This window comes from Oncorhynchus mykiss, chromosome 13, assembly GCF_013265735.2.
Source record: "Oncorhynchus mykiss isolate Arlee chromosome 13, USDA_OmykA_1.1, whole genome shotgun sequence".
In the NCBI taxonomy this organism is placed as follows: Eukaryota; Metazoa; Chordata; class Actinopteri; order Salmoniformes; family Salmonidae; genus Oncorhynchus; species Oncorhynchus mykiss.
In genome coordinates, this window is record NC_048577.1 from 57,068,913 (window position 1) to 57,093,378 (window position 24,466).

General features: G+C 45.2%; 3 protein-coding genes and 1 non-coding gene across 9 annotated transcripts in view; 3 read left to right on the forward strand and 1 right to left on the reverse strand.

Annotated features, from left to right (window-relative positions):
* Window positions 1-16,609, reverse strand: part of LOC110486894 (transducin beta-like protein 3) — a 31,069-nt gene extending 14,460 nt beyond the window's left edge. Inside the window, exons 1-16 of one of the 2 annotated variants that reach the window (XR_005035612.1) lie at window positions 16,389-16,608; window positions 16,225-16,276; window positions 15,991-16,086; window positions 15,840-15,887; window positions 15,139-15,280; window positions 12,512-12,596; window positions 11,874-12,044; window positions 10,846-10,921; window positions 10,634-10,730; window positions 10,103-10,326; window positions 9,758-9,899; window positions 6,931-6,989; window positions 6,341-6,447; window positions 6,021-6,156; window positions 3,481-3,723; window positions 2,304-2,374 (exon numbers count right to left, since the gene is read on the reverse strand). Coding sequence is in view for 1 of the 2 variants with exons in the window: in XM_036941604.1 (XP_036797499.1) it covers window positions 2,304-2,374; window positions 3,481-3,723; window positions 6,021-6,156; window positions 6,341-6,447; window positions 6,931-6,989; window positions 9,758-9,899; window positions 10,103-10,326; window positions 10,634-10,730; window positions 10,846-10,921; window positions 11,874-12,044; window positions 12,512-12,596; window positions 15,139-15,280; window positions 15,840-15,887; window positions 15,991-16,086; window positions 16,225-16,276; window positions 16,389-16,420 (1,781 nt within the window). In the remaining variant the exon portion in view is untranslated. Of the gene's footprint in view, window positions 1-2,303; window positions 2,375-3,480; window positions 3,724-6,020; window positions 6,157-6,340; window positions 6,448-6,930; window positions 6,990-9,757; window positions 9,900-10,102; window positions 10,327-10,633; window positions 10,731-10,845; window positions 10,922-11,873; window positions 12,045-12,511; window positions 12,597-15,138; window positions 15,281-15,839; window positions 15,888-15,990; window positions 16,087-16,224; window positions 16,277-16,388 lie in introns of both variants that reach the window. The other variant, XM_036941604.1, reaches the window with a different exon arrangement.
* A 326-nt stretch (window positions 16,610-16,935) lies between these two features.
* On the forward strand, window positions 16,936-21,013 carry LOC110486876 (RING finger protein 151). Of its 4 annotated transcripts, none has more exons than XM_036941607.1 (5): window positions 16,936-17,171; window positions 18,009-18,178; window positions 18,436-18,532; window positions 18,642-18,716; window positions 20,245-21,013. In XM_036941607.1, the coding sequence occupies exons 1-5, from the start codon at window positions 17,169-17,171 to the stop codon at window positions 20,701-20,703; spliced, it is 804 nt and encodes a 267-aa protein (XP_036797502.1). In that variant the 5' UTR covers window positions 16,936-17,168; the 3' UTR covers window positions 20,704-21,013. The 4 variants fall into 4 exon arrangements, with proteins under 4 accessions (XP_036797502.1, XP_036797501.1, XP_036797504.1 ...); XM_036941606.1 differs by having other exon boundaries at window positions 16,937-17,171; window positions 18,430-18,532; XM_036941609.1 differs by lacking the exon at window positions 18,642-18,716 and having other exon boundaries at window positions 16,942-17,171.
* Window positions 21,014-21,388: 375 nt separating this feature from the next.
* Window positions 21,389-24,019, forward strand: LOC110515850 (40S ribosomal protein S2). 2 transcript variants are annotated; one of them, XM_036941612.1, is made up of 6 exons: window positions 21,389-21,393; window positions 21,835-21,981; window positions 22,459-22,548; window positions 22,687-23,128; window positions 23,407-23,498; window positions 23,899-24,019. In XM_036941612.1, the coding sequence occupies exons 2-6, from the start codon at window positions 21,838-21,840 to the stop codon at window positions 23,977-23,979; spliced, it is 849 nt and encodes a 282-aa protein (XP_036797507.1). In that variant the 5' UTR covers window positions 21,389-21,393; window positions 21,835-21,837; the 3' UTR covers window positions 23,980-24,019. The 2 variants fall into 2 exon arrangements, with proteins under 2 accessions (XP_036797507.1, XP_036797506.1); XM_036941611.1 differs by lacking the exon at window positions 21,389-21,393 and having other exon boundaries at window positions 21,804-21,981.
* On the forward strand, window positions 22,146-22,282 carry LOC118938613. Its single transcript, XR_005035820.1, has one exon. It is a non-coding gene; the product is annotated as a small nucleolar RNA SNORA9 (small nucleolar RNA).
* Window positions 24,020-24,466: the final 447 nt, after the last annotated feature.

A 24,466-nucleotide genomic window follows, 5' to 3' on the forward strand; every position in this document is an offset into this window, starting at 1 on the left:
GAGAGACAGAGAGGAGGGAAGAGAGATAGAGACAGAGAGGAGGGAAGAGAGAGAGAGACAGAGGAGGGAAGAGAGAGAGAGAGACAGAGAGGAGGGAAGAGAGAGAGAGACAGAGAGGAGGGAAGAGAGAGAGAGAGAGACAGAGGGAAGAGAGAGAGAGACAGAGGGAAGAGAGAGAGAGACAGAGAGGAGGGAAGAGAGAGAGAGAGAGAGAGGAGGGAAGAGAGAGAGAGAGAGGAGGGAAGAGAGAGAGAGAGACAGAGAGGAGGGAAGAGAGAGAGAGAGGAGGGGAGACAGAGAGGGGGGAAGAGAGAGAGAGAGGAGGGAAGAGAGAGAGAGGAGGGAAGAGAGAGAGAGGAGGGAAGAGAGAGAGAGACAGAGAGGAGGGAAGAGAGAGAGAGACAGAGAGGAGGGAAGAGAGAGAGACAGAGAGGAGGGAAGAGAGAGAGAGGAGGGAAGAGAGAGAGAGAGGAGGGAAGAGAGAGAGAGACAGAGAGGAGGGAAGAGAGAGAGAGACAGAGAGGAGGGAAGAGAGAGAGAGACAGAGAGGAGGGAAGAGAGAGAGAGACAGAGAGGAGGGAAGAGAGAGAGAGACAGAGAGGAGGGAAGAGAGAGAGAGACAGAGAGGAGGGAAGAGAGAGAGAGACAGGGAGGAGGGAAGAGGGAGAGAGACAGGGAGGAGGGAAGAGAGAGAGAGACAGGGAGGAGGGAAGAGAGAGAGAGAGAGACAGAGGGGAGGGAAGAGAGAGAGAGAGAGACAGAGGGGGGAAGAGAGAGAGAGACAGAGAGGAGGGAAGAGAGAGAGAGAGAGAGAGAGGAGGGAAGAGAGAGACAGAGGAGGGAAGAGAGATGGAGAGGAGGGGAGACAGAGAGGGGGGGAAGAGAGAGAGAGACAGAGAGGAGGGAAGAGAGAGAGAGGAGGGAAGAGAGAGAGAGGAGGGAAGAGAGAGAGAGGAGGGAAGAGAGAGAGAGGAGGGAAGAGAGAGAGAGGAGGGAAGAGAGAGAGAGAGGAGGGAAGAGAGAGAGAGAGGAGGGAAGAGAGAGAGAGAGGAGGGAAGAGAGAGAGAGAGGAGGGAAGAGAGAGGAGGGAAGAGAGAGAGAGAGAGAGGAGGGAAGAGAGAGAGAGAGGAGGGAAGAGAGACAGAGACAGAGAGGAGGGAAGAGAGAGAGAGACAGAGAGGAGGGAAGAGAGACAGAGACAGAGAGGAGGGGGAGAGACAGAGAGGAGGGAAGAGAGAGAGAGAGAGAGAGGAGGGAAGAGAGAGAGAGAGACAGAGGAGGGAAGAGAGACAGAGAGGAGGGGAGAGAGAGAGAGAGAGAGAGAGGAGGGAAGAGAGAGAGAGAGAGAGGAGGGAAGAGAGAGAGAGAGAGGAGGGAAGAGAGAGAGAGAGAGGAGGGAAGAGAGAGAGAGAGACAGAAAGGAGGGAAGAGAGAGAGAGACAGAGAGGGGGGAAAAGAGACAGAGAGGAGGGAAGAGAGACAGAGAGGAGGGAAGAGAGAGAGAAACAGGGAGGAGGGAAGAGAGAGAGAGACAGAGAGGAGGGAAGAGAGAGAGAGACAGAGAGGAGGGAAGAGAGAGAGAGACAGAGAGGAGGGAAGAGAGAGAGAGACAGAGAGGAGGGAAGAGAGAGAGAGACAGAGAGGAGGGAAGAGAGAGAGAGAGAGACAGAGAGAGAGAGAGACAGAGAGAGAGAGAGAGACAGATAGGAGGGAAGAGAGAGAGAGAGAGACAGAGACAGAGAGGAGGGAAGAGAGAGAGAGAGACAGAGAGGAGGGAAGAGAGAGAGAGAGAGACAGAGAGGAGGGAAGAGAGAGAGAGAGAGACAGAGAGGAGGGAAGAGAGAGAGAGAGACAGAGAGGAGGGAAGAGAGAGAGAGAGACAGAGAGGAGGGAAGAGAGAGAGAGAGGAGGGAAGAGAGAGAGAGAGGAGGGAAGAGAGAGAGAGAGGAGGGAAGAGAGAGAGAGAGGAGGGAAGAGAGAGAGAGAGGAGGGAAGAGAGAGAGAGAGGAGGGAAGAGAGAGAGAGAGGAGGGAAGAGAGAGAGAGAGGAGGGAAGAGAGAGAGAGAGGAGGGAAGAGAGAGAGAGACAGAGAGGAGGGAAGAGAGAGAGAGAGAGAGAGAGAGAGAGAGAGGAGGGAAGAGAGAGAGAGACAGAGAGGAGGGAAGAGAGAGAGAGACAGAGAGGAGGGAAGAGAGATGTGGTTTAAGGGAAAAAACAGTATAACCAACACTTGGGATGTGATATTGGCATGCTACCATGAGAATTATGGAAGGATAAAAAACACAAAATAGTGTGTGTCGTACCTTGTGAGAAGCTGAGTCCCTCTGCTCACAAAGATGAGCTTCAGCACAGAGGCATCGTGGCCTTCAAATGTCTACAAGACACAACATGTCACACCAGTTTCACCGTCAGAGAATGCCCAGATATAACTTAAATTGCTTCCACCAGGGCACGTATTCAAAATGTGTCAGTGAGTAGGAGTGCTGATCTAAGATCCTCACTGTCCATATCTTATTCATTACGATCTAAAAGGCAAACCTGATCCCAGATCAGCACCATGAATACGGGCCCACGCCACACGTGCACTTTGAGGAGGTTGGCATTTATTGTGATGACTCATGTACTGGGCAGCTCTGCGGGGTAGTCACTAGCTGGCACCGCCACAGACAAATCAGATTTTAAACCTAACCTTTTTACAATATAGCCAATTTTTACTTTTACCGCTGGCCCATCTAGCGGAAATCACTCTGTTCTGCCTCCAGGACAAGACTGATGACAATAAACGTCAACCTGCGAACTTTGAGGCCATTCATTTGTGACAGAGCAAAAGGCTATATTGGATTTCCGGTGAGAGGTTAATTAAAAAGACTAACGGTTGTTTTAGATAACATTTGAGGATACTGTACATAACAAACCAAGGCACGTCATTTCATCAGGTTCTGTTGTTCCTGTGTTCCAGAACAGTTCCATACAGGAGACCATGACTGTTCAAAGAATGTGTCACCCACAAAGGGCAGAAAGGATATCGTGGGAGGGAGCCACAAGTTGAACACAACCTCCCTCCATGAGCCATTATATTAGTGCATAAAACTACTATGTAGTGATAACGTCATCGACTAACAATTGTCACGATCACTCACAACTAACATTCAATACATATTTCATTTGGTTTTAAATGGTTTGACGAGTGTTCGGGAGTGCCAAGGTAATGGAGGAACTAAAATGGGGATAATTATCTCATACCTACTGTACGAGGGAAATGAGCAACTGATGAGCAACGTAAAACATGTCCATTCTTACAAATAAAATAATTACTAACACGTCACAAAAACACACACACACGCAAACTAGCAATCATACACGCAAACTAGCAATCATACACGCAAACTAGCAATCATACACGCAAACCAGCAATCATACACGCAAACTAGCAATCATACACGCACACCGCTACCTCCACCCTCACCACCCCTAACCCACCTTGAGGCAGCTGAAGTCCTGGAGGCTCCAGAGCTTGACGGAGCCGTCGGCTGAGGAGGATGCCAGCACCTGGTCCATGGGAGAGAACTGGACACACCAGACCCCCCGGCGGTGGCCCCGGAACACCCCCAGGAGGGCCAGGTCAGCCCCGGGGGCCCCCAGGGACCAGAGCTTGGCCAGGCGGTCCTGGGAACCAGACACCAAGAGCTTGTCGTTGGGGGACACTGCCACGCTGTTCACATCCTGGGGCGGGAGGGGGAGAGACAGAATGAGAGAGAGATGGAAGGTTATGGGGTCAGTGGGACAGAGCAGAGATGAAAACAAAGGTGAAATTACAAAGTGACAGATGACAAATAGAAAGTGGGGTTAAAAGAAGTAGAGAGGGGTTGGAGAGGAAGGGGGTGGGCAGGGGGAGAGGATGGGGAATAGGAGGGTGAGAGACAGGGAGGAACAAGACCCACCAAACACATAGTCCTTACTTCCTTCTCAAGTATACATTTCACAGAACAGGCACCCACGTTATACATAGAAACCTCAAACCATCTGTGTTGTGAGTGCATTTGTATGACAACAATAGTTCATACAGACAAAGGAGCCCACAACAGGGGACTTTGACATCCTTATGAGGAAAGCCTTATATTCCCATCACAGTGAACAAATCAAGCACCTGAGTCACCAGACAAACAGTCTTCTCACTACAGCGTATCTGTCTGTTTACCGACCAGTATGGTGCACCTGTGGACGTGCTTCTAGACACGCGTTAGTGTGTGTACATGCTTGTGTGTCCTTGTGTTTGTGCGGGTTGGTATTTGTCTGTACAGGTATATGTCCTTGTGTACATGCTTGAATGCATGTATGTATGTATGTATGTATGTATGTGTGTACAGTTGAAGTCGGAAGTTTACATATACTTAGGTTGGAGTCATTAAAACTTGTTTTTCAACCACTCCACAAATGTATTGTCAACAAACTATAGTTTTGGCAAGTCGGTTAGGACATCAACTTTGTGCATGACACAAGTAATTTTTCCAACAATTGTTTAGACAGATTATTTCACTGTATCCCAATTCCAGTGGGTCAGAAGTTTACCTGTGGATGTCTTTAAACAGCTTAGACAATTCCAGAAAATTATGTCATGGCTTTAGAAGCTTCTGATAGGCTAATTGACATAATTTGAGTCAATTGGAGGTGTACCTGTGGATGTATTTTAAGGCCTATCTTCAAACTCAGTGCCTCTTTGATTGACATTATGAGAAGATCATAAGAAATCAGCCTAGACCTCAGAAAAAAATGGTAGAGCTCCACAAGTCTGGTTCATCCTTGGGAGCAATTTCCAAAAGCCTGAAGGTACCACATTCATCTGTACAAACAATAGTACGCAAGTATAAACACCATGGGACCACGCAGCCATCATACTGATCAGGAATGAGACGCGTTCTGTCTCCTAGAGATGAATGTTCTTTGGTGCGAAAAGTGCAAATCAATCCCAGAACAACGGCAAAGGAGCTTGTGAAGATGCTGGAGGAAACAGGTACAAAAGTATCTATCTCCACAGTCAAATTAGTCCTATATCGACATAACCTGAAAGGCCGCTCAGCAAGGAAGAAGCCACTGCTCCAAAACCACCATAAAAAAGCCAGACTACGGTTTGCAACTGCACATGGGACAAACATCGTACTTTTTGGAGAAACGTCCTCTGGTCTGATGAAACAAAAATAGAACTGTTTAGCCATAATGACCATTGTTATGTTTGGAGGAAAATGGGGGAGGCTTGCAAGCCGAAGAACACCATCCCAACCGTGAAGCACGGGGGTGGCAGCATCATGCTGTGGGGGTGCTTTGTTGCAGGAGGGACTGGTGCACTTCACAAAATAGATGGCATCATGAGGGAGGGAAATGATGTGGATATATTGAAGCAGCATCTCAAGACATCAGTCAGAAAGTTAAAGCTTGGTTGCAAATGGGTCTTCCAAATGGACAATGACCCCAAACATACTTCCAAAGTTGTGGCAAAATGGCTTAAAAGACAACAAAGTCAAAGTATTGGAGTGGCCATCACAAAGCCCTGACCTCAATACTATAGACAATTTGTGGGCAGAACTGAAAAAGCGTATGCGACCAAGGAGGCCTACAAACATGATTCAGTTACACCAGCTCTGTCAGGAGGAATGGGCCAACATTCACCCAACTTATTGTAGGAAGCTTGTGGAAGGCTACCCGAAACATCTGACCCAAGTTAAACAATTTAAAGGCAATACACTCAATTAGTATTTGGTAGCATGTAAACTTCTGACCCACTGGGAATGTGATGAAAGAAATAAAAGCTCAAATAAATCACTCTACTATTATTCTGACATTTCACATTCTTAAAATAAAGTGGTGATCCTATCTGACCTAAGACAGGACATTTTTACTAGGTATGAATGTCAGGAATTGTGAAAAACTGAGTTTAAATGTATTAGGCGAAGGTGTATGTAAACTTCCGTCTTCAACTGTATGTATAATGCTTGAATGTATGTGTGTGCGCGCGCGCGTCATACTTTGTCGTGTGCCTTCTCTGTGACCCGGGCGGTCAGCTGGAACATGTCTCCGTCTGTTTCCGGGATGGTCTCTGGGAGATCCCACACCTTGATGGTGCAGTCCTGACTACCAGACACCACAAACGACTCCTTCATCCTGAAAGAGAGAGAGAGAGAGAAAGACCGATGTAGGATAAGAATGAAGAATTAGAATGTGCACAAGCATGAGTGTATGGATGATTAACACATTGGATATTGGCATTCCCAATACAGGAGAAACGTGCATCCACTGTGGGCCTCCAGGGTCAGAACTGAGGAGACCCTGGTGTGTAGTGGTTTACCTGGAGCAGGTGATGGAGCCCACAGCGTTAGCATGGCTGCAGCCCTGGGCCACACAACACACCTGACCACTGTCTGGATCCTGTCTCCACACACGCACTGACTTATCCTGGGGGGAAAGAAAGTACAAAATATATTATATGTGAGAGAGAGAAAGCGAGAGAGAGGGACTTATCCTGTACAGAGAGAGAGGGGACTCTGGTTAGAAGGAGTGTGTGTATTATGTGTGTGTTTGTGCTGTTTTGCCAACTGGCATCAGTGGTTTGATTCCATCACTATTATACAGAAATTAAAACATCATACATCATCTGCAGAGGTCATTGTCACATTTGGCATAACTATGACCATTGGAGTTGGCAAAACGGCACAAACAGATCTGGGACCAGGCTAGGGTTCAATAGTATTGATTATATGATACTGGTTAGTAGGGTGTGTGTGTAGGTATGCATGAAGGTGTTTGTGTAAGTGTGGATTTCATCCAACTCTGTGGTTAACTCATGTTGACGAAAGGTTGAGGAGAGGATTCCATTCGTAAATGAGGAATGGTGAACATTCCTGATGAAACAAGGAAACCGTCAAGCTGTAGCCTCACCTTTGCACAGCTCACAAACAGGGACCCTTTCTTGAACACGTCGAGTGACAGGACGGTATCTGTGGAGGAGAAAGGAAAGGTCAACCCTTCTGAAAGGTCGAGCCAGGTGATAAAAGAGCAACTCAACGTCAGTCAAACCAGACCGACCAGTTACCAAGCTATCACGGTCTCTAATCCTGAATGGCAGAAACTGTGTCTGACTGCTCAGTTTATCAGGCTTCTTAAGCATCTTGTAAATACCTTCACAACTACAATTGAATTAGAATCCCTCCAATCGCCATGGTTTAGAAAGACTTCCATGGTTTACATACTGTATATGTTACATGCTTGCAGGGTGCAGATATTCTACAGACCGGCTGCAGGGTGCAGATATTCTACAGACCGGCTGCAGGGTGTAGATATTCTACAGACCGGCTGCAGATATTCTACAGACCGGCTGCAGATATTCTACAGACCGGCTGCAGATATTCTACAGACCGGCTGCAGATATTCTACAGACCGGCTGCAGATATTCTACAGACCGGCTGCAGATATTCTACAGACCGGCTGCAGATATTCTACAGACCCACTTCAGGGTGGAGATATTCTACAGACCCACTTCAGGGTGGAGATATTCTACAGACCCACTGCAGGGTGGAGATATTCTACAGACCCGCTGCAGGGTGTAGATATTCTACAGACCGGCTGCAGGGTGTAGATATTCTACAGACCCACTTCAGGGTGGAGATATTCTACAGACCCACTGCAGGGTGGAGATATTCTACAGACCCTCTGCAGGGTGGAGATATTCTACAGACCCACTGCAGGGTGGAGATATTCTACAGACCCTCTTCAGGGTGGAGATATTCTACAGACCCACTTCAGGGTGGAGATATTCTACAGACCCACTGCAGGGTGGAGATATTCTACAGACCCACTGCAGGGTGGAGATATTCTACAGACCCACTGCAGGGTGGAGATATTCTACAGACCCACTCCAGGGTGGAGATATTCTACAGACCCACTGCAGGGTGGAGATATTCTACAGACCCACTGCAGGGTGGAGATATTCTACAGACCCACTTCAGGGTGGAGATATTCTACAGACCGGCTGCAGGGTGGAGATATTCTACAGACCCACTTCAGGGTGGAGATATTCTACAGACCGGCTGCAGGGTGGAGATATTCTACAGACCCACTGCAGGGTGGAGATATTCTACAGACCCACTGCAGGGTGTAGATATTCTACAGACCCACTGCAGGGTGGAGATATTCTACAGACCCACTGCAGGGTGGAGATATTCTACAGACCCACTGCAGGGTGTAGATATTCTACAGACCCTCTGCAGGGTGGAGATATTCTACAGACCGGCTGCAGGGTGGAGATATTCTACAGACCCGCTGCATGGTGGAGATATTCTACAGACCCACTTCAGGGTGGAGATATTCTACAGACCCACTTCAGGGTGGAGATATTCTACAGACCCACTGCAGGGTGGAGATATTCTACAGACCCACTTCAGGGTGGAGATATTCTACAGACCCACTGCAGGGTGGAGATATTCTACAGACCCACTTCAGGGTGGAGATATTCTACAGACCCACTGCAGGGTGGAGATATTCTACAGACCCACTGCAGGGTGGAGATATTCTACAGACCGGCTGCAGGGTGGAGATATTCTACAGACCCACTGCAGGGTGGAGATATTCTACAGACCGGCTGCAGGGTGGAGATATTCTACAGACCCACTTCAGGGTGGAGATATTCTACAGACCCGCTGCATGGTGGAGATATTCTACAGACCCACTTCAGGGTGGAGATATTCTACAGACCCGCTGCAGGGTGGAGATATTCTACAGACCCACTTCAGGGTGGAGATATTCTACAGACCCACTTCAGGGTGGAGATATTCTACAGACCCACTGCAGGGTGGAGATATTCTACAGACCCACTGCAGGGTGTAGATATTCTACAGACCCACTGCAGGGTGTAGATATTCTACAGACCCACTTCAGGGTGGAGATATTCTACAGACCCACTGCAGGGTGGAGATATTCTACAGACCCACTTCAGGGTGGAGATATTCTACAGACCCACTGCAGGGTGGAGATATTCTACAGACCCACTGCAGGGTGGAGATATTCTACAGACCCACTTCAGGGTGTAGATATTCTACAGACCCACTGCAGGGTGGAGATATTCTACAGACCCACTGCAGGGTGCAGATATTCTACAGACCGGCTGCAGGGTGTAGATATTCTACAGACCCACTGCAGGGTGGAGATATTCTACAGACCCACTTCAGGGTGTAGATATTCTACAGACCCACTGCAGGGTGGAGATATTCTACAGACCCACTTCAGGGTGGAGATATTCTACAGACCCGCTGCAGGGTGTAGATATTCTACAGACCCACTTCAGGGTGGAGATATTCTACAGACCCACTTCAGGGTGGAGATATTCTACAGACCCGCTGCAGGGTGGAGATATTCTACAGACCCACTTCAGGGTGGAGATATTCTACAGCTGCATTGCAAGGTGCCGTTTGTGGATCAGCGTTTCACACAGCAACTCTGCCTCCTGCTGGTCAATCTTCAGAACTTCTATTCAGTGATGTACTAGATCATTTGGGTGAAATATTAACTATATGTTGTTGGCATTAATGTTACAACTGGGCTAAAGGGAGCTGCCAGATTCAAAAGAACAGAACCAGACACTGAGAACGTTTATTCTCAGTTTCTAACCTTTTAAAAATGTGAATTAGGTTTCCATTCCATCTTCCTACCTGGTGACCACCCCATACAGACAAGCAGAGAGGTGCTGCCCTCTGTTGGTCAGAGGACTCACCTGTGTGTCCGTAGAGGATCTTACAGCTGCTGGTGGCCAGGTCAAACACCTTGAGCTGGGAGCTGTTGGTCGCCACGACAATGTGAGTGTCACCCTTGCCCAGAAACTTCACATCCAGGACCTCATCGTTGAAGCCAACAAACTGGAGGTGGAGAGAGAACATTAGAGAATAACACCAGCAACACAAAATCAAGGCTCTTGATCAAAATAAACGATTGGTAATAAACGGTGAAACCATCTGAATAATAAGAACAATCCTAACGTCCCTTCCCCCCACCCCCACTCCTCCTGTTGCTGTGTGGTGAAGGAGGGCAGCTGGCAGAGACCTTGTTATCAGTGACCCACCTGTTGCTGTGTGGTGAAGGAGGGCAGCTGGTAGAGCAGTATGTTATGTTCTGCTGTGACTGTGGCCAGCCTTAGGGAGGAGGGCAGGGGGAGGCAGTAGGTGAGGCTCCGGGGGTCTCCATACTCCTCTCCCCCCTCTTCGGAGCCCCCCGCGGAGGGAGCGGAGGGGAGCGTCTGGGCGAACACACAGCGGGCCGAGCTGGCATCCCACACCCTCAGCACACCTGGAGAGAGAGAATCCCTTTAGTGAGGGTCTTTGATTGGGCTTGCTCCCTGTGTTGTTTTGGCTCTCTGATTGGCTGCTAAAACTATACACTAGTCTTATTCAGTATTATCTAGCTATATTGGTGGGCAGTGGGCCGACTCCTCCACATGCATCCACCATCTAGCCTGGGGATTGGTGGAGTAAGAGAAGACACTGATCTGAGTCAGCTTTGCATTTTCCCCCACTAATGGTTAAGGTTAGCGAAGCTGATCCTAGATCTGTACCTAGGGGCAACTTCACACAGGAGTGGGCCTGTAAGCATATACCTTTGCTGCCTGCTGTGATGAAGTGGATCTCTTTAGTTTTCACCCCGATCTCAGAGAAATCTTCGTCCTCAGGGAGCAGCACAACACTCTCCACAGCCTGGCGAGGGAAGCAACGCATTTCATGCAATTAGGCTGATGATACACCAATCAACTTTTAGTTGCAAAAGCCATTCTAAAACAACTCTGGAAGAAAGTAGAGTATGAGAGTTTACCTCATAGACGGGCACTGTCCTCCTGGCAGTCCTGCTCTTCAGATCCCACACTGTGCAGATCTTATCCCTGCCAGAGCTGCAATCAAACAACCATCCAACATTCAGCTAGCTCGCAATGAACTGATCATCTGTGATGAGGTCTAAAGCTATGGTTTTTAACCTGTGGTCTGTGGGGGTACTGCAGGTGAGACGCAAAATAAATGTTCAAAAATAAAATCTGCGACTCCACGAACGGTGGTCCTCAAGAGCTTAGATGGTGGTTTGATGGTCCCCGGAATGGAAAAGGTTTGGAACCTCTGGTCTAGAGTAGTTCCAAACACTAAATTGATGCATGAATTGAATATCTTGGACAACACTACACCAATAGCTCACAATGTTGTTTTGGCTATGATAGGTAGGTACTAGGTATAGCCTGGTACCAGATCTGCAAGTGCCGTTTTGCCAAATGGCATCAGTGGTTTCTTTCAGCACGATTTTTCAGAAATGAAAACACAAACAGATCTGAGACCAGGGTATGATAGGTGTCAGAAGGCAGGTTTCCATTGACTCAGGTTTATTCAACAATAGCAATGTGGCAAAACATATATATTATTGCGACATGTATAATGGAAAGGGCAGATATGAGACATTCTCTGAAGATGAACCAAAACAAATATCAGTTTGACTGGGATAGATTGTTCTTTATTGCAACAAATTATGGAAACGGTGTTTTTTAAATAAAAGAAGATTGACGAATAATTCCGAAGGTACTTTTTTGGTTTGACGTCATTACGTCCAGTTGTTTTTAAATCGACACAAGATAGTTAAATGGAAACGCACCCTAGCAGGCAATCATCGCATCTATTTTCTATGTAAACTTTCTAAATGTCAACAACAAAAAGGTGAATGGAAACCTAGCCAGAGAGTGGTAGGAGCTGTCAGCTCAGCTGTCCTACAGTAATAGCAGGTTTAGATCTAGGTCTGCTCTACTGTAAAGCTCTTTCTAACAACTGTTGATGTAAAAAGAGATTGACTGATTGTTACAGTACCTGACCATGGAGGCTCCATCAGGAGTGAAGGCAAGAGAGGTGACAGGGCTGTAGTGGCTCTGCAGCACGCACAGACACTGGCTGGAGCGCAGGTCCCACATCCTGATGCCACAGTCTGACGCAGAGGAGAAGAGCTGCAGTAGACTTATGTCTGGGTGGAACTCCACCAGGCTGCAGGGCAGGAGGAGGACAACGTGAGTGTTTGAGACCATTGCCGTCAGACTGCGCTTAATCACTGATCTACAAACCACATTGCATCCATAATAACTACTCATTATATAATTAAGAATAACAATTATGTGGCTTGCCTTGATTAAACTGATCCCCTCAAACATGCTGAATCATAATATCAAATATTAATTTCCACACGTCAAACTAGCAACTAGATTTAAGTCATGTCTTGTTGTCAATGTATCAACTTATCGAAGGCACCTACATCTACAAGGGTTTGTCCAGTTTCTGAGGAATAGATCTAATTTATAAACCATGTGATAAATTGACCCGCAAATTCATAAAGCGTCTCAGAGTAGGAGTGCTGATCTAGGATCAGGTCCCACCCCTATTGATGTGATCTTATTCATGATCTGAAAGGCTAAACTGATCCTAGATCAGCAGTTCAGAGTAAAGAGGTAACTTACTGTACGACCCCAGAGGAGCCCTTCAGGTTGTGCGTACAGTACTGCTTCACCACATCCCACAGCTTTATGGTGCCATCACAGCCTCCTACACACCAACAAGATGACAGACTCATATTACAGACAGGAAGTACAAGGTGAAATCTCAGAGTACCCATTTAAAGTGGGAGCATTTGATTGATTGCACTCAATGTTGTTTTGGGTATAACAGGTAGGTACTAGGCAGTGTTAATTTCGTCAACAAAAATAGTGACTAAAATATTCCTCAAACACCTATTTTTCAGTGGCAATTGGCGAGACTAACTGACTAAATAGATCCAGAAAAAAATATAACTCAACGAAAATGATTTATCATCTCAGTTGACTAAAACGAGACAAGACTAAATTCTCTCTGTGACTAAGATCGGACTACTAAGATAACTGGACAAGAGCTTTAGAAAGATTGTGCTTATCACTGAAAAGCTCTCAATCAATTTTAGCTAGATGTTGCTACTCTTTGGCTCTCTGCGCTTATGTGTCTGATTGCACATGACATACAAAACAATAGCTATGTAGGCTAAATTAGGAATTTACATGGCCAAATAATTGTTATACAGCACATTCGGCAAGTGACCTTTTCCACATGTTATAGTCTTATTCTAAAAATGACTAAATAAAACATCTCAACAATCTACACACATTACCCTATAATGACAAAGCGAAAAGGGTTTAGAACTGCTTGCTAATATTTACATAAGTACTCAGACCATTTGCAATGAGACTCGAAATTGCACGTAGGTGCATCCTGTTTCCATTGATCATCCTTGAGATGTTTCTACAACTTGGAGTCCACCTGTGGTAAATTCAATTGATTGGACATGATTTGGAAAGGCACACACCTGTCAACATAAGGTCCTACTGTTGACAGTGCATGTCAGAGCAAAAACCAAGCCATGAGGTCGAAGGAATTGTCCATAGAGCTCCAAGACAGGATTGTGTCGAGGCACAGATCTGGGGAAGTGTACCAAAATATTTCTGCAGCATTGAAGGTCCTCAATAACACAGTGGCCTCAATCATTCTTAAATGGAAGAAGTTTGGAACCCCCTAGACTCTTCCTAGAGCTGGCCGCCCAGCCAAACTGAGCAATCGGGGGAGAAGGACCTTGGTCAGGGAGGTGACTAAGAACCCAGTGATCACTCTGACAGAGCTCCAGAGTTCCTCTGTGGAGATGAAAGAACCTTCCAGAAGGACAACCATCTCTGCAGCACTCCACCAATCAGGCCATTATTGTAATGTCCAAACGGAAGCCACTCCTCAGTAAAAGGCACACAACAGCCTGCTTGGAGTTTGCCAAAAGGCACCTAAAGGACTCTGACCATGAGAAACAAGATTCTCTGGTCTGATGAAACAAGGGTCAACTCTTTGGCCTGAATGCCAAGCGTCAACACTGGAGGAAACCTGGCACCATCCCTACGGTGAAGCATGGTGGTGGCAGCATCATGCTGTGGGGATGTTTTTCAGTGGCAGGGACTGGAAGACTAGTCAGGATCGAGGGCAAGATGAACGGAGCAAAGTACAGAGAGATCCTTGATGAAAACCTGCTCCAGTGTGCTCAGGACCTCAGACTGGGGCAAAGGTTCACCTTCCAACAGGACAACGATCCTTAGTGCACAGCCAAGACAACACAATGTCTGAATGTCCTTGAGTGGCCCAACCAGAGCCCAGACTTGAAACCGATCTAACATCTCTGAAGAGACCTGAAAATAGCTGTGCAGCAACACTCCCCACCCCAACCTGACCGAGCTTGAGAGGACCTGCAGAGAACAATGGGAGAAACTCCCCAAATACAGGTGTGCCACGCTTGTAGCGTCATACCCAAAAAGACCAGACGCTGTAATCGCTGCCAAAAGTGCTATAACAAAATACTGAGTAAAGGGTCTGAATACTTATGAATATGGAATGGTTCAGTTTTGTATTTTTAATACATTTGCAAAAATTTCTAAACCTGTTTTTGCTTTGTCATTATGTGGTTTTGTGTGTAGATTGAGGAATAAAAACGATTTAATCAATTTTAGGATAAGGCTGTATCGTAAAAAGTATTTTTCTGAATACTTTCCGAAGGCACTGTCTACTTATGTTTGTCATTTTTCTGCTGTTGGGAAGAGAATGACGTCATACAGAAAAATGTTGGTAGGACAAGGCTGTGTTTGTTTGTTCACATGGAAGTCAGTGATTTATGTTTACTGTAGGTTTGAGGCAATACAAATGTGATGTGACAAAATGAAAGGGCATTTAGTGGACTAAAATGGCCCACTGTTTTAGTTCTTTTGACAATAATTAGACTACAACATTATTCAAATGGTAAAATGTAACTAAGACAATTATATTTTAGTCAAAATGACTAAGACTAAAATACTCTAAAAGATTGCCAAAATGAACACTGTTACTAGATATAGCCTGGTACCAGATCTGTAAGCGCTTTCTTGCCAACTGGCATCAGTGGTTTCTTTCAGCACGATTATTCTGAAATTATAACGATATACATCATCTGCATAGACCAGGCTAGGGTTTGATGGGTGTGGGACAGATCTGGGACCAGGCTAGGGTATGATGGGTGTGGGAAGTTATCCTATGAGGTCGATCCGCTCACCTGTGGCCAGGAGCGTGGCGGTGGGGTCAAAGGTCATGCTGGCAATGGGCACATTGTGGATGGCCCTCCAGGAGCGTGTGCACTGGGCTTGCTTCCAGTCCCATTGCTTCAGCAGCAGAGCCTTGCTGGCTGTTACCAGGATCTGGGGAGGGAAGGAGGAATGGATGGAGAGAAAGGGTGAGGGGGGAGGAAAGGGGAATAAAGATGTCCCCATGCTTCCCAGCTGAAACAGTTTGGTAGAGTTTGTGCATATATTATGACAACATTTTTGTGACGTTTTTGTTCATTTTGCACTTCAGTAGTCTTTTTTTGGGGCTGTTCGGGCACACAACATTTTTTCTGGAGGCAAGCTGAAGTTCGGAGGTGAAGTCTTCAGCCCTTCGTCGATGATCAGTCAAGAGTAGGGATTCTTCAAGAAAGTCTAGTCATTCAAGGAGTGACGACTTGTTTTCATGAAAAAGGCGACAGCCGAACTGAAGCACGCTGATGCCTTAAGGTAGTCAAACTAAGTACCGAGTGTGACACTAAGGCTGTGTTTTCACGGGCAGCACAATTCTGATATTTTTTAAGAGTAAATTGGTTTCTTGACCAATCTGATCAGATCTTTTTAGACCAATTGGGCAAAAGATCAGAACTGGGCTGCCTGTGTAAATGCAGCCGTAGGTCTGGAACAGACCATCATATTATGTCAAATGTTTTACCTCATCATCAAGGCTGAGGGCGAATGATGTAATGTCCTCCTGATCATCCTGCAATTACAACAGTGATGGAAATGAAAATCTGTACAGACATTAAATGAATGTCTGAACTAGCTGCACACAAGTGTTGAGAGAGAGAGAGAGACAGTCTCACCTGTTCAATACTGTGAACAATCTTCCCTGTAACGATTTGCAAGACGTTGACACGTGTGCCACACGTACAAAATATGAATTTCTCATCTTTACTGATCTGTAACGTAGGAAAACATATTGAAATACCATAACATATCTGTCAACGGTATAGCTAGTTAATTATTGCTACAGTAACGTTAGTTGGCTAGCTAACTGTTTTACAGATGGAGGTAACTATCAGTGATAAATAACTTACCTGTACTTTTCCTCCCTTGTAGAATGGTTCGATAGTGCTGGAAACAGCATAGCTACATGAAGAAGAAAAAAAAACAACGGCAATTTAGCAAGAAGATAGCTAACGCCGGGCAAATCTGAGCTATCTAGCTAGCTGGCTATCCACGTGAAGTGCGTTCGACTTACTTGGTCTTGAACTGGAGATTGCTTTTTGCCATCTTGCTTTGGAAGACGTGAGTAAACCCCCACAATTTGCAGTTTAAGGACAGCTGAACTGATTTAGATCACTTGTTGTTAGAATTCATTAGCTTCGATCAACAAAATCCCCACATGTGTTGTTCAAGAGGTGGCTTTCGGTCTCTCACATTGTACGTCATATGACAGCGAGCGTGGAAAAAAAACGCACGACAGGGTGATTGGCTAGAATGCACAGCCGAACGTTTTGGGCTTCTTTGCAGTAAGAAGTTCACCGAGGAAAAAACTCGATACATGTTAAACCATTTTATATTCTATGTGTTTTCTGCACCATACACAGAAAGATAAAATTATACTGAATATAAATGTATACAAATATACATAGGGTGCATTTCATTGATGTAATACAAATAAAATGATGAACAAACTGCCAAATGTCCCACACCTGTAACCGTTGACAATACAATCGAGAAGAGATGATAATAGAGAGTAAACACCTATTGAAAACGACAAAAAAGTTATTATTCACAGCTAGGGGACTGACGACTGGTGCTAGAACAGGAGGGAAACGACACGGTCTATTACAATTTAGCCCAGTTCCGTGCTTTATATAATTTAGAGGTTTTTGAATATGTCAGTGCGCATGGTCACTCCTTTTTGTTACGACAGGAATGTTCATCTGTGTGTGTGTTCTCTGACTTGCCTCCATGAGTGTGTATGATACGTTAATAGACAACAGGAATGGATACTTGCTGAACAGAGGTGATTATTATGGTGAGTAAATAACTTAATAACTATATTTGTAACTTGAGCAATCAAAGGTTTAGTATGTTATTGACAATAGGTGTAAATTATTTATCAAATATTTCTGTTATAATATAAAATGTTTGTATTATTTCATGGCTATGTTGTTTTACTATTCGTTTTGATTTATAACTCTTTACAAAGATTGAACGGCATTTGTCAAACTGTGATGTTTGCGGGGCAGACATTCCCTTTTCCTTATGTTTAAAAACAGAGCCACTACCAAAATATACTTGTGCTCTGAAAGCCACTACCAAAATATACTTGTGCTCTGAAAGCCACTACCAAAATATACTTGTGCTCTGAAAGCCACTACCAAAATATACTTGTGCTCTGAAAGCCACTACAGAAAAGATTGCAAGGGGTGGGGGTTAAAAACACACTTTTTTTTTTAATCAGTCATGACATGCTGAACATTTAAAACGTTCTTAATTATTTCATGTCATTCCTAGTTATGAGAATAAACAGAACTGGGTTTTTTTTAGTCACATGGTCTGTCTCATATTATGACGTTCCAGAAGAAGTCTATTGTCACTGCTCATGGGTGACACTGAATTGTTGACATTATTATGGGCTGGTGGTGGCCCTTTCTTTAGGCTAAATATTCATTATTACAAACCAGAATTATATACTTTCTCAGATTGTAACATACATACTTCTGTATTCTGCTCTAGTCTCAGTGCACTTTTGTGCTCTGGATAAAATAATCTGTGAAATGCATTTTGCGTTAAAAAAAGAGAGAAGAAGAACCTATCAATATAAAGTATAAATAAAGTAAAGACACTTTTCTGTAACTGTTGTGTTCAGGCCGACCCGGACATGTCTTCGCAGAGTGGAGGTCATGATGTGGAGCTGTTCGTAGAGACCCCAGACTATGACCTGATCTGCACCATTTGCCAGGGGGTCCTCAGGTGCCCAGTAAGAGCTGCATGCCACCACATCTTCTGCAAGAAATGCATTTTACAATGGCTGAAGAGGTACTGCCTGTGCCTCATCACAAGAAAACATTATTGCGTCCACAGATCATGGTTGGATGAAGAGACAGTTTCCCAGACAGTTTCTCCATTGAAATAGCTTCATAGTCCCACTGTCCCAAAATGTCTAAAATTCACATTGTCGTAGTATAGGCCTATAGTAATAGTTATTAGTATATTTGTTACTACTGTAGCCTAAATTTAAACCGATGATGACAATTTGTGAGTGAAGATGATTCATTATTGTTCTTGAGGTGCAGACAGCAGACCTGCCCCTGCTGCAGAAAGCCTGTCAACCAGAGCTTGATATTTGTGATGTTCAAGCTAAGCAAGGTGATCGGTCGCCTAAAGATCAAGGTAAGTAAATGTTTTGATAGAGAAAAAACACACACTTGGAGCAACCTAATCTCTTGCAGCAAACTTCTGCTTACTTGCCCCATGGGTGTGTTCATGCTTAATCTCATAGAGCCAGATGCGTGTGCCTCTGAATATTGCATATACTCCGACAGACTGGCACACAAGATTAGCACATGCTAACTTGGTAAGTAAGTATTAATGGATCATCAGATACTCTTGTTAAAAGCTGGCATTAAATATGTAACAATCGCTTTGTTAAATAAAAAGTTACTGAAAAGTCACCAGATTACTCTTTGACCAAATTGAGATCAGGAGCATCCTGTTTCCATTGATCATCCTTGAGATGTTTCTACAATGTGATTGGATTCCACCTGTGGTAAATTCAATTGATTGGACATGATTTGGAAAGGCACACACCTGTCTATATAAGTTCCCACAGTTGACAGTGCATGTCAGAGCAAAAACCAAGCCATGAGGTTGAAGGAATTGTCCGTAGAGCTCCAAGACAGGATTGTGTCGAGGCACAGATCTGGGGAAGGGTACCAAAAAAATTCTGCAGCATTGAAGGTCCCCAAGAACACAGTGGCCTAGATCATTCTTAAATGGAAGAAGTTTGGAACCCCCTAGACTCTTCCTAGAGCTGCCCGCCCAGTCAAACTGAGTAATCAGGGGAGAAGGGCCTTGTTCAGGGAGGTGACCAAGAACCCGATGGTCACTCTGACAGAGCTCTAGAGTTCCTCTGTGGAGATGGGAGAACCTTACAGAAGGACAACCATCTCTGCAGCACTCCACCAATCATACCTTTATGGTAGTGGCCAGACAGAAGCCACTCCTCAGAAAAGGGCACATGATAGCCCGCTTGGAGTTTGCTCAAAGGCACCTAAAGGTAATGAGAAACAAGATACCATGGTCTGATTAAACGAAGATGGAACTCTTTGGCCTGAATGCCAAGCTTCACATCTGAAGGTAACCTGGCACCATCCCTATGGTGAAGCATGGTGGTGGCAGCATCATGCTGTGGGTATGTTTTTCAGCGGCAGGGACTAGGAGACTAGTCAGGAAAGATGAACGGAGCAAAGTGCAGAGATACCTGATGACAACCTCTTCCAGAGCGCTCAGGACCTCAGAGTGGGGAGCAGGTTCACCTTCCAACAGGATAACGACCCTAGGCACACAGCCAAGAAAACATAGAAGTGGCTTTGGGACAAGTCTCTGAATGTCCTTGAGTGGCCCAGCTAGAGCCCGGACTTGAAAACGATCAAAGATCTCTGGAGAGACTGGAAAATAGCTGTGCAGCGATGCTCCCCATCCAACCTGACAGAGCTTGAAAGGATCTGCAGAGAAGAATGGGAGAAACTCCCCAAATACAGGTGTGCCAAGCTTGTAGTGTCCTACCCAAGAAGACTTGATGCTGTAATCGCTACCAAAGGTGCTTCAACTAAGTAAAGGGTCTGAATACTTATGTAGATGTGATATTTATTTATTTTTATTATAAATGTGCAAAAATTTTGAAAAAACAGTTTTTGCTTTGTCATTATGGGGTATTGTGTGTAGCTTGATGAGGGGGGGGGGGGGAAACAATTTAATCAATTTAGAATAAGGCTGTAATGTAACAAAATGTGGAAAATGCCAAGGGGTCTGAATACTTTCCGAATGCACTGTACTCCTTACCCTTTGACCTCTGCCCTTCTCTCCCCCATCTTTTCCCCCAGTGTAAAAACAAGGTCCGTGGCTGCCCGCATACCTTAGCCCTGTCAGAGCAGTACTGCCACAGCATGAGCTGCCTGTTCGAGCTCATTCCCTGCCCCTACCAGGGCTGCCGTGCCCAGCTCCTCCGCAGGGACCTGGATGCCCACGCCAGGCACTGTGAGCACTGGAGCCAACCCTGCCACATGGGCTGTGGCACTGTGCTGTCCCACCGCACCCAGGCCAAGCACAACTGCTACAGGCAGCTGAGGCATGAGTACGAGGCCAGGCAGAGGAACCACCGGGCCATCGCAGCAGCCCTCCAAAGGAAGATGAGGAGGATGCAGAGCACCATGGCCGACATGAAGAGGCAGATCGGCCTGATCTGTGAGAGCCTGGAGGTCATGGACGAACTGGAGGAGGTGGAAGAGGAGGACCTGGGTGAAACCAGTGGGAGTTTCAGTAGCAGTAACAGCAGCTCCTGAGTCCTGATGCAATGTATTTATAAAAATGACTCCCACACACAATTATCTCTGACACTTGAACTGTTTAGGACTATGCAGATTTTAATTTTATTCCTAGCACTAAGTATGAAAGACCTGTGGAAATTGAATTTTCAGGGATGGACTGCTTCAAATAGCACATTTAGTCATAATTGCTTTGAGGGTGTGTTGATATTGAAACTTCATATTTCATTTGAAAATGTATAAAGTTAGAACAATTTTGTACGGCGTCCTTTAACATTTTGATTTGTAAAGGATGATATATTTTACAAATAAAGTCAGCAACCTTTAACCTGTGTGATTTGTTGTGTTATATCATTATGTATATGCACATTCTACATGTGACAATAAAAACAAATGTTTCACCTGTTTGCATGAAATGTTACTTCCAGGAGGTCCAATGTTGGCCCTTTCTGGCTATAATAAACCACCGCAACTATTTATATATTCCATATGGAACAAAGCTCACCAACCACAGCAACATGCAATTCCATAATAAGACATACAACTCCGATTTTTGTATGCATAGAAGTCAGTATATTTTAAAAATATTAAATAGAATCCAGAAGTTTAATCATACAGATTACAGGGTGTAGAAAATATCGCGATGTTTGCCCTCATATAAATCCAAACGGAACCAGGCTAGGGCCTTCTTCCTGTTATACAGAACACGTAAGTAACATGTCGAACAATTCTTTATTCAATGAAATCCACAAGCATCTCTGTGATCTCATTACAGACTTCACTGTTTGATGGCAGAAATCCTTAATTGTACTGTTAACAGTTGATTTAGAACCAAATTGAAAAATGTTTAGGCAATTAATGATAGTTGTGAATGACTGAAGGTAACACAAGTTCCTAGTTAGCGCACATGGCTACAATACAAAATATCGATGTGGTACTTGTTATGTTTACTGTACAATATGTAAATGTAACGTTCATAACCCCTAACGATGCGACGCCGTTCATTACGTGCATGTTTATCATATAATATTTCATTCGCTAGCCAGTGCGCTAAGCAATTCCACGAGCCATGATGTTGATTGGGCCTTGGTGACGTGAATTTAGGTAGCTCATCGTTACTTATTCTGCCGTTTAATCCTTATTCAACAGCAAATGGCGGACAACGCCGGTGGAGAACGTGGAGGTTTCCGTGGAGGGTTTGGCAGTGGCGACCGGGGTCGTGGTCGTGGACGCGGTAGAGGCCGTGGTCGCGGTCGTGGACGCGGTGCCAGGGGCGGCAAGTCCGAGGACAAGGAAGTAAGTTGACATCCTTGAGCCCTTGTTTTTCTTTCTGGTCACAATGAAGGCGATTACGAATGAAGACTAAACTGGCCTGAGTGACGTTGCATGTGCAATATGTTGGGTTTTATATTAATTCAAGTGATGCTTAGTCTGACTTTGAAACCCTACATAAGTTGATTCTGCAGACCTTTGTCAGCAAGGCTTGGCCTGGAGTGGCTTAGTTCTTTCCTGTAGTGTCTGCTAGAGAGAACTGAGATGGTTTGAGGCCCTGCTGTGTCTCTTCCATGGCAAGGTTATAGGTATATCTCAGACAACTAATAGTTGGTGGTCCTGTGGCTCAGTAGTTGAGAGCATGGAGTTTGCAGGGTTGGGTTTGATTCCCACTTGTGTGAGAAAAAACCCTTCTCATGTGCCACATGTGTCGCTTTGTTTACTCTACTAAATGTTTAAAAATATATATTTTTGAAATTCATATGAATGTTTCTCTATCAGTGGGTGCCAGTGACAAAGCTGGGCCGCCTTGTTAAGGACATGAAGATCAAGTCTCTGGAGGAGATCTATCTCTACTCCCTGCCCATAAAGGTAAATGACAACTTAATGGTTTCCATAGCTGTACATGTTATTAAACTAAAAGCACTATGAGCAGTTCACTCATATGGTGTGTTTATAATAGCTTTGTTTCCATCCTGCCTCTTCTGAAAGTGTTTTATCATGTTATAGGAGTCTGAGATCATTGACTTCTTCCTGGGGTCCTCGTTGAAAGATGAGGTGCTGAAGATTATGCCTGTCCAGAAGCAGACCAGGGCTGGCCAGCGCACCAGGTTCAAGGCCTTTGTTGCCATTGGTGACTACAACGGCCATGTGGGCCTGGGGGTGAAGTGCTCCAAGGAGGTGGCCACTGCCATTCGAGGAGCCATCATCCTGGCAAAGCTGTCCATCGTGCCTGTGAGGAGGGGATACTGGGGGAACAAAATCGGCAAGCCCCACACCGTGCCATGCAAGGTGACTGGTCGTTGTGGCTCCGTCCTGGTGCGTCTGATCCCTGCGCCCCGTGGTACTGGCATCGTGTCTGCCCCTGTGCCCAAGAAGCTGCTCACAATGGCTGGTATCGATGATTGCTACACCTCGGCCAGGGGCTGCACTGCCACTCTAGGCAACTTCGGTAAGAAACCTACACTGTGTGGCTAATTTTCAATGGTGTTTTAATGGGTATTATCAGTGCTGCCGCAACCCCCTCCTAGCTCTGCTCAGCTTCACCCATAAGTGGTATAGTTGTCGTTAATCAGGAGGTAAACTAACGAGTATGGTAATGCACGGCAGAAAGACTTCCTAATAGTCTCTTCTGTTCCCCCTTTCTGTGCTCAACATCTAGCCCCAGTCACTACAGTAGCCTAGTTGGGTACATAAAAGTGAATTGATACTAAGTGTTTGTCTTTACAGCCAAGGCTACCTTTGATGCCATCTCCAAGACCTACAGCTACCTGACCCCTGATCTGTGGAAGGAGACGGTCTTCACCAAGTCTCCTTACCAGGTCAGTTCTAACGCCTTGATGCCCTTCACATTCATGATATCGGGTTTATAAAGCCCTTTTCCGTGTCTCATTGGAAGGATGTGAACAAAGTAAATGTTGCCTTTGTATTGCCCGTTCATCGTCTCAAAAGTGGATGGGTTACTGAAGGAGGCATACAGTAATTATTGTGGTTGTCTTTGAGGGGTGCGCACCGAATCCTTTCAATTCGATTAACTGCAACACAACTGTAGCGAGACATGATAGATCTAATATACAAATGGGCAGTCTAGATCTGTGTTACTGTGGTATGTGATATATTAAACACTAACAGACCTGGTTCTTATTACAAATCAAAACTTAGTTAAGTATGTTGACATTAAGGAACTTGGATGTGTGAAAGTGTCAATTTTGTGTCCTGCAGGAGTTCACTGATCACCTGGCCAAGACCCACACCAGGGTGTCTGTGCAGAGGACGGCCGCAGCTGTCCCGGCATCCTCCTAAACACTTTTGTACAGTGGATTAAATAAAGGGTTTAACACCATTACTGTCTCCTAAAACTGATGTGCTGTAATGTGGCTATAATATGAATCAAGATGTAAGATGCTGATGGCTAGCTAGATCATGTGACAGCAATAAGATCAAACTCTATTTTGGGCATTTTGACACCATGGTTAATTATTACTTCAGGTAATGAGGACTTCAAGGGGTTAGCCCCCTCCAAATCTGGATTTAACCAGCACTGCTGTTAACCCCCAGTCTTCCCTAAAAATCAGATTGATTTAGACCTTGGAGACAAGGTCAGCATGGACTTGAGTGCAGTAAGTGTTTAGGACAACCTTATTGCTGTATCCCACAAGTTTTGTAAGTTAAAGTGGTGAAATTTCAAGCAAATAAACAAAGACCAGGGAGATTTTCCATGATATGGAGCAATGAAGTTGTTCCATAATACTAATTTTTTTATTTATTTTTTTACCCCTATTTCTCCCCA